General features: G+C 35.8%; 1 protein-coding gene across 1 annotated transcript; it reads right to left on the reverse strand.

Annotated features, from left to right (window-relative positions):
• Positions 1–168: 168 nt before the first annotated feature.
• Positions 169–7,775, reverse strand: LOC107008767 (calcium-binding protein 39). The gene is made up of 11 exons (XM_015207931.1): positions 7,505–7,775; positions 5,547–5,711; positions 5,322–5,440; positions 3,953–4,027; positions 3,601–3,694; positions 3,456–3,515; positions 3,253–3,318; positions 3,073–3,171; positions 1,411–1,455; positions 528–624; positions 169–438 (listed from the first exon to the last, which is right to left on the reverse strand). The coding sequence occupies exons 1-11, from the start codon at positions 7,625–7,627 to the stop codon at positions 359–361; spliced, it is 1,023 nt and encodes a 340-aa protein (XP_015063417.1). The 5' UTR covers positions 7,628–7,775; the 3' UTR covers positions 169–358.
• Positions 7,776–8,233: the final 458 nt, after the last annotated feature.

An 8,233-nucleotide genomic window follows, 5' to 3' on the forward strand; every position in this document is an offset into this window, starting at 1 on the left:
TTTTTATATTAAGGGAATATCCCTCTTGCTATACCTCTCAGTCACGGAAAACGTCTAAGGCAAGCATGACTAGGACAAAGAAGATGATTGATAAACATCAGAACTATAACACCCATGAACATTTGATAATCTTTTCATCTGTAAAGGGTGATTTTTCTCACAAGTCAATAGACTGCACAAAAATTCCACTCTATAGCTTATATTTAAGAAAAGTAGGTTTGATCAGAAGATAAGTACATGACATTTCTTTCTAGACTAAGGAGATGATGTTGGAGCAAGCAGCACCCTCACAGAGGCCTTTCTTTTAACTTCAAAGAATGAGAATGAATCACAAAAAAAGCAAAGAAAGGTAATATACTTAAGATTCCAACCGAGACACCTTTTGTATTTCCTTCATAATCAGCTCCTTTTCTTCTTCAAATTGATCGTCTTCACCACCTGTGATAACGGAATAATTCAGAGAACTGATAAACATACTTATGCTAAATCTCAAGAGCAATTGTACCCTATATACTTATATGTATTACCTTTTCCAAGGTTGTTTAGCAATGCCAATAACCCTTCATGGTTCTTTGCCAATATAAGTTTTATTTCTCGAGGCTTGTTTGGATTTGCAACAAACACCTGCAAGAGAATTGTATAGGCATGAGGACTGCATATACCTTACGTCCTGTATGTGCAAACAGGACATAAAAAGGCGGCCAGCCAGGTGCATTAAGCTTTTGATATATGCGAGAAAAGAGAAGGCCAGACCACAGACATATGGATGCTTCATTACTGAAAGGAGAGAGATTCGAACACTACGGATATCTTATTATAGCATGAACATTAATGGAATCAAATTCAATGAGGATTGACACTGCCACAAAATCCTCGAGAATTTGCAACCTTTCCATTGGATTTTTGAAACGAATAGCAAATTCTTGAATTTGACAGTCTTTCATTGCTGTTGACGTTTGATTGAGACAAGTAAGAAAGATCATATTTGAAGCACTCCTCTACACATGATGAAATATTCATGAGTCTGCTTATGAAACATGTAAGAGACAATAGAATTTCTGCATAACAGGTATGCCATAATCATGGCTAAAAGAAATACTATGAAAACATCCGAGGGAAAAAGGACTTTTGGGTGTAATTCAACTATTAATCATCCGATTACATTTCGAGGTATTTAGAGATCTACACAACTATGAGCTACATAATCTGCTTAGATCTTTGGCTACAAGTGGCACATGCTACATGAGATATTACTACGCAGATTTTCTGTTGATTCCATATGCAGAAAAAGTTTCAGATTTTCAAGTTGGTAATTCCCACAGTTCCCAGAAAGTTAGCAAAATGATACCTTCCTCCCCTTTCCCCTCTTATCAGAAAGCAGGATATACAAAGGTAAGACAATATTATCACCTTGAAAATATGGAAAGCAGAGATTTGGATGTTTTTGCTCGAGTCCTGCATGTGTAGAAAAATAAAGTTATCATTTTTATATTGAATGAGAAAAGAGAAACAAAACTATAAATCTCCACCCAAGTCCAACTAAAGCAAGTACAATGCATGAGGAAGTCCTGAGATGCAATCTGAGACCACTCTTAATGCTCCAAAAAATTCATATAGTCCCCTGAATCTTTTTCAGATAAGTACAGAACTGAGAATGAACTATGGAGTCACCTAGTGTTCCTTCATTGAGTACTGTCAACTACATACTTCTGCTGAAAAGAATCTGAGCATCCTAACCTTATGGATGTCTTTCTATATCAAATGGGAGATAATGCATAACTTAACACCATCCTACACGTGTAACCAATTTTTATTTTATTTTTGATGACAAGGGAAACCCGCAACCCCAGCTCCTATGCAATAGCTCGCAAACCACATAGGAAAGGTAACGCGCACTAGGAAAACCTGGTGTGACGAGCTCGACCGAAAAGGCAAACCCCTTGCTTTCGTTGGCAAGGGATTTCGAATTTGAGACCTCCAACATGGAAGTCCAAGCTCAAACCGCTGGCCCACCCCGAAGGGTTGTAACCCAATTTTGTGGTTCATAAACTAATACCACTTACATTTGAGAATGGACTTCTCAAAGGTTGTTGACACAATCAGGGATCATCACACCCCAACAGCTAGCTACAGAGGTGGGAGAGTCGAATGCTATATAAGCCCCACATCAGCTACTCATTAAACCAATGTGGGACTCAAGTCATATACCTACTAAAAGGATCATAACAAACCACCACGCTCCGTATCTATAGTCCTTGACGGTTGTGCGCTAGACCATTTCTAGCCCCAGGACAACGCTGCAATACCGGTGTTCCCATCCAAGGCACGACATGCACGCAAGGCGTTGGGTAGCTCTGATACCATTGGTATGACCCACGGAGAACCGCACCCCAAAAGCTAGTTAAGGGACTTGAGTCCCACATTGGTTTAATGGGGAGCTAATGTGGGGCGTATGTAGCCTTGGGATCTCCCACCTCAATAGCTAGCTTTTATGGTATGGTTCTTTCTGGATTGTATCAGTTGCTATGGCCATGTGAAGAATTTGAGCAGTCAATTCAAAACCTTAAAAGGCAAGGTGAAGGTATAGATCTTTACAAACCCCTTTAGTTGCCATTTTAGAGCGATGTGACACTATGTAATTAGGTCTTAGGCCTAACTCACACTTCAAAAGCTAGTTCAAAAGAAGGAGGATTGTCTAAGCCTTATAAAGAGTCTACCCATCACATTAACCACCAATGTGGGACTTTTGTCATTCTTTAACACCCCATCTCACGCGCAGTGCTTAGCATTTGATGCGTGGGCAATTTTGATTTTGGAGGCCCCAACATCGGGTGAGACAGGCCCTGCTCTGATACCATGTTAAATTAGGTCTTAGGCCTAACTCACACCCCAAAAGCTAGCTCAAACGGATGAGGATTGACAAGCCTTATAAGGAGTCTACCCATCTCATTAACCACCATGTGACTTTTGTCATTTTTTAATATAACTCAACCGTTCCTACACTCACATACCAGTTATCCTCACCAATGAAACATTACTATGATATAGCAAACGAGAGACAACATGGAATACCTTTAGTAGATTCATCATAACTTTCAAATGGCCGACTTCTGCTATATAACGCTTCATAATAAGGGAGTTGGGAGGCTCCAGTAGAAATTCTGAGAGAAGCTAAACTTCATGAAACATTTATCAGCAGCGGAAGAGCCATAAGAACAATCAAAAGAAAGGACTATTAACAAGGGAACTAACCTTCAGAGATTGCCTTCTCGTCACGTAATTAGGAGAAGTTAAGAGTTTTTCATATTGCTCGAAGAACTGGAAGTAAAAGTCAATAGGTATCAAGAACAAAACTAAAGTAAGACTGATCAGTGGATAAATAATGGTGATAATTAAGATGTGACAAACAGACTGATCAGTGGATAAATAATGGTGATAATTAAGATGTGACAAACCTCACTATAGTTATTAGTCAGGTATTGAGACACAGCAGATTCATGTTTGGTGAGTAAATCCTGCAGAATTTCAAGATATGTTAAAAGCAGCATTCACAGAGAACTGTGCATGGCAAGCACAATCTTGAACTTCGAAAAATATGACCTTAAAGGTAGAAAATGCATCAGAAGCAACATCAAAGTTTGGCAACTCCACGAACTTGAAGAACAATCCAAAGCTGGGAGACTCCAAGATGTATCTAAAATAAGGTACATAAAACTCATAAGAAAAAAATAATCAGGGACGGGCTTGGGTGTAAAATACCAGACTCCAAGAGGTTGAGTAAATTTTGAGAATCTGGACCTAAAAGGTGAATCTGTTCCAAGAAATAAAGTAACAATGAAAGACCTTGGCTAAACAATGCCAAAAATGAAAGAAGTTTCAAAAATCTGAAGAATCTGATAGTGACAAAGAAGTTCCAAACACAATCAGGGTTAGGGAAGTGTGAATATCTTACTTTGCAAGGCTTGGCAATTTTATGCATTCCCTAAGCATACCTCCGCAATGCATAGCAATTTCCTTGTTGTCATAGCTGCTCGTGAAATCAGAATGTCTTAGTATCATGAACGTTAATACTATTCAGTGACAATATTTCACAACAAACTGTAGCTTATGTTTATTATATAAATTAGAAGGTTATCAAAAGTTACCTAACAAATAGAAGTTAAAAGGTTACTGAGAGCAGAACAGGAGGAACAGAGATGCTAGAGAGAGTTCTTTTTCAAGAACAGATCATAGGGTGTTCACGTGTAATAAGGAACTTCTGACAGTGGAAGAATGTTATCCAAATCTGACTTGCCTGGATTCTATACATACCAGTTGTTCAGGAATATTTTCAGTCCATATTTGGTCATTATAGTTTGAGATCTTAAGTATACTTCCCTTACCTTTCAATAGAACCCAACTCTTAAAGGATAAGGGGTTGATAATTCTTTTAATGAATCCTATTAGTCATCTTCTTTGAAGAACTTCTAGTACAATGGAATCTTATTTTTGTTTACAGGTGTTTAATCTGAATTGATAATTTTCTTGTTCTTCACACAGACTCCCTAGTTTAGCTGCTAAGAAAGCTAAAGATGCCACCAGAAGAACACATCAAAGGGAGATTTCGTAAAACTAAGAAAACCGAAACAAAAGGAAGGAAGAAATGTTATTGCTAGAGGAAAAGAACCTCTAATATCAGATGTCATATCTATTGTCAAAACAGGATAGATATGGTAAGGCCTTGTTGTAAAGGATTCAGAATATAAGGGCCGGATGGCCAGCAGCTTAGTGTTGATATATCATATATGACAATTACAACTTTTAAATTTCAAATTCTAAATTGCCATAAAAATGAGATGTAACAAACTAATTGAAAGGAAATGAACAAAGAAATATTTAATGGAATGACCTTTTTATCCCACTGAAAGAAAATAAATTATTTTCTGGTATGCTAATTCAGAAGTAGGAGCGTGAAAAAGCCAATTTTAAGAGAGAATTCTTCACTCTAAGAATATATATAACATGTGGAGCCAACAAAGCATTATACGTTTGAAATGACTTTCTCCATCTGCATATTGAAAGACAATTACTTCCCCTAATCCTATATAATTACATAATTCAATCAGTCAGGAAGGACTAACATTACTATAGTAGTGCTAAGTTTTTACAGGTCTCCAGCACTTTCACCACCACATGCCAGCGGGTTACCAAAATGGAAACACATACTACGAAGTCATCTTTACAGCTAGAGGTATTGTTTTAAAAATAATTTCAATCATCTTCAAATCATGGTGTTTCTACCCTCTTCAGATGTGCATGAACAAAAAATTAGATTTGCTTACCAAACAACTAGGAAGTCCAGCAATTCCAAATGATTTTCCATGTATTGCACGCAACAATATGTGGAGTCAACTTTTTGCTTCAACATAATAGACCAACAATGGACCAAATTTTTTCTAGCCTAAGCAAAAAACATAATAATTAGTCATGGAATCTCAAACTAAATTCAGTGCATTAAGTCTGATGATAAGATTGAATATCTTTTCAGATAAAATAGAAAAACATACTTCCCATCCCAATATAAGTAATTTGTGAATGAAGAGCGCAATAACATCTTCATTACAAACTTCAAGTGTCAGTTGTGCAACTTGATCTGGATTCGGCTCAACTTCTCCATCTCCAGCGAGCATAACTTTCATTGCCACAATATTTTTTTCAACTTCTTCCATAGCCTGTAAGAGAGGGATATTTGAAAAAACACAGTCATCCTTTGAAACAGATTCTAGTGGACAAAAGAACAAGCAAGCAAGGAAAGATAGTTACCCTGTTAAGCCTTATTCTTAGTTTCTGTAAAGATATGGCATATGGGTCTAACTCAACCCCAAATGCTAGCTCATGAGTGGAGGTTTGTCCAAGTCCATACAAGGAACCAATTTCTCATCCCTCTACCGATGTGGGACTTCTTAACACTCCCCACATGCCCAGACCTCAAATGGAGAGAGTAAACACTTAAAAATGGGGCCTCAACATTGGTGAACAACATATTGGAATGAGTCTGGCTCAAATACCATGTAAAGATATGACACCTGGACTTAACTCAACCCCAAAAGCTTAGCTCGTGAGGGGAGACTTGTCCAAGTCCATATAAGGAGTCGAAATTCCCACCCTCTACCCATTCGGACTTCTTATAGGTTCAAATGTTTAGGGACAGGAATGATTTTTTCAACTTAGACAACGCTGATTAAAAAAAGAATATAAAAAGAAACAAACAGATATGAAAGCATTGGTTAATGCATTCCTCTCTAGTCTTGACTCTGGGGATAATTTTTTTCACTATCTTTTTTAGAGAACCGCCTAAAGATTAAACTAAAAAGAACTAACAAGGTAAAATTATTTTTCATTATCTCAGTTACTGTACTTGCTCTCTTAACCAACTTATTCATATAAGGTTGTCCAAATTTTTGCTTTTAATTCTATTTTATGATGAAAGATAGTAATGTTTATCGGTGCATTTAACTTTACTTAACACTGTCTAATAATCTACATTAAATCCTCCGGTTCCTCCACTCTCCATTAGTCCACATCACAGTTTGCAACTATCCAAATCATTCGTTTAACTAAGCTGAGCCTTGGTTAAACAAGTGGAAAGCATCTAATTAAGATTTCATAATAGAAATTCTTATAATCCAACCATAACAGTTACCAAAAGCATTTCCTTCTTAGCACCCAAATCCATAACAAAATAGCAATTTCAGTTCAGTCCCAAAACCATCGATCAATTGTAATGCTCATTTCCTTCTGAAGCAATTAGAAATTTAAACCAGCATTAACTAGTTCTCCACTCAATTATTTCTACTTATTTCGCACCTTCGAATTATGATCACTAAACTACGTAACCACACGCCCACAAGGAGAAAAGTAGAACTCTCCATCCCGGTTATTCAGAAATGAATTAAAGATCAAACCATAGGCTCATCTCCATTTTCTTTTTTCTTTGTCTCGATTCTTCAGCAGGTTGGTGGTGCTTATATACAGCTGATCAATCTTACTAATGCTCATTTCCTTCTAATTTGTTAGAAATTTAAAACACATATTAACTAGTTCTCCACTCAATCACTTCTACTTATTTCACACCTATGATCACTAAACTACATCACCACACTCACAAGAAGAATAGTAGAACTCCCAGTCCCTGCTATTTAGAAATGAATATAAGATTAACCCATAGGCTCTTTTTATTTGTCTTGATTCTTATACAGCTGATCCATGTTACTATTAATCAATTTGATACCCTTTTTGTTTGTTTTTTTGACAAATTCAATAAAGCTTGTATCTTTTCCCCAAAAGAATAATAACCCACAAGAACAAGTTCCCTAAACAATATGTCAAATCAGGTAAAACAAGAAAAAAATACAGTTGGTAGGTTTTCTTTCATAGAAAAAAAAACCCAGAAAGCTCGGCTCCGCAAACAATATGAAAAATCATAAAATAGAGGTAAAAAATCAAATGGGTCGAAGAAAAAAACCTTCTCGAGGGCTTTAACTTCAGCAACAGTTATGGAATCAAGGGCATTAAAACTATCTTTGACAGTTTTAGCGAGTTCTGATGGAGTTTTAGGCCTTGAAGCCTTGAAGAAAGAGAAAGACATTGTCAACCAATTTCGATCAAACAACAATGCCCACTTTGGATTTGATCAAAAACCACAACCAAAACCAAAACCAAAACCCTCTCTCTCTTTCTCTTTCACTCTTGAAAGTAAAACTTCACAAATTGGTTATGTTGTTTAAACAATGATTAATAATAAAAAGATTTTGTAATGTGGTGATTAATAATGAGGGTATGAAAAGAGGAAATTTCAAAAATTATATATTTTTAGTCTAAAACACAATATGGTATTCTAATATTTATAATAGTATACAAAAGCTTTTCATATTTTTTTTTTATAAACTTGAGATATAATAATCAATATATATATATAAATGAGAATCTTCAATCAGCCTATGTGGCATGCCTCAATGGTGAGAAAAATATATATTTTTATTTTTAAAAAAAGGTCTTTTTAGATTATTTCTTTTTACACAATAATATTATGTGTATATATATATATATATATTGCTATTAATAAATTAGTTAATGAGCATTACACCTCCTAACTCCTAACCTTTCATATTCATAACCTTCAAAATATTTAATATAAAAATTATAACTCCTAAATATTACACCTATAAAAACCCACTTTGAGATATTCCATGAT

Source organism: Solanum pennellii, chromosome 1 (genome assembly GCF_001406875.1).
Source record: "Solanum pennellii chromosome 1, SPENNV200".
Taxonomy (NCBI): Eukaryota; Viridiplantae; Streptophyta; class Magnoliopsida; order Solanales; family Solanaceae; genus Solanum; species Solanum pennellii.

Coding starts and splice junctions, on each gene's coding strand:
- LOC107008767 (XM_015207931.1), bottom strand. CDS start 7,627: ATGTCTTTCTCTTTCTTCAAGGCTTCAAGGCCTAAAACTCCATCAGAA. Junction 4,028..5,321: donor CTGGACTTCCTAGTTGTTTG/GTAAGCAAATCT, acceptor TTTCACGAGCAG/CTATGACAACAAGGAAATTG. Junction 625..1,410: donor CTGCTTTCCATATTTTCAAG/GTGATAATATTG, acceptor ATTCTCTTGCAG/GTGTTTGTTGCAAATCCAAA.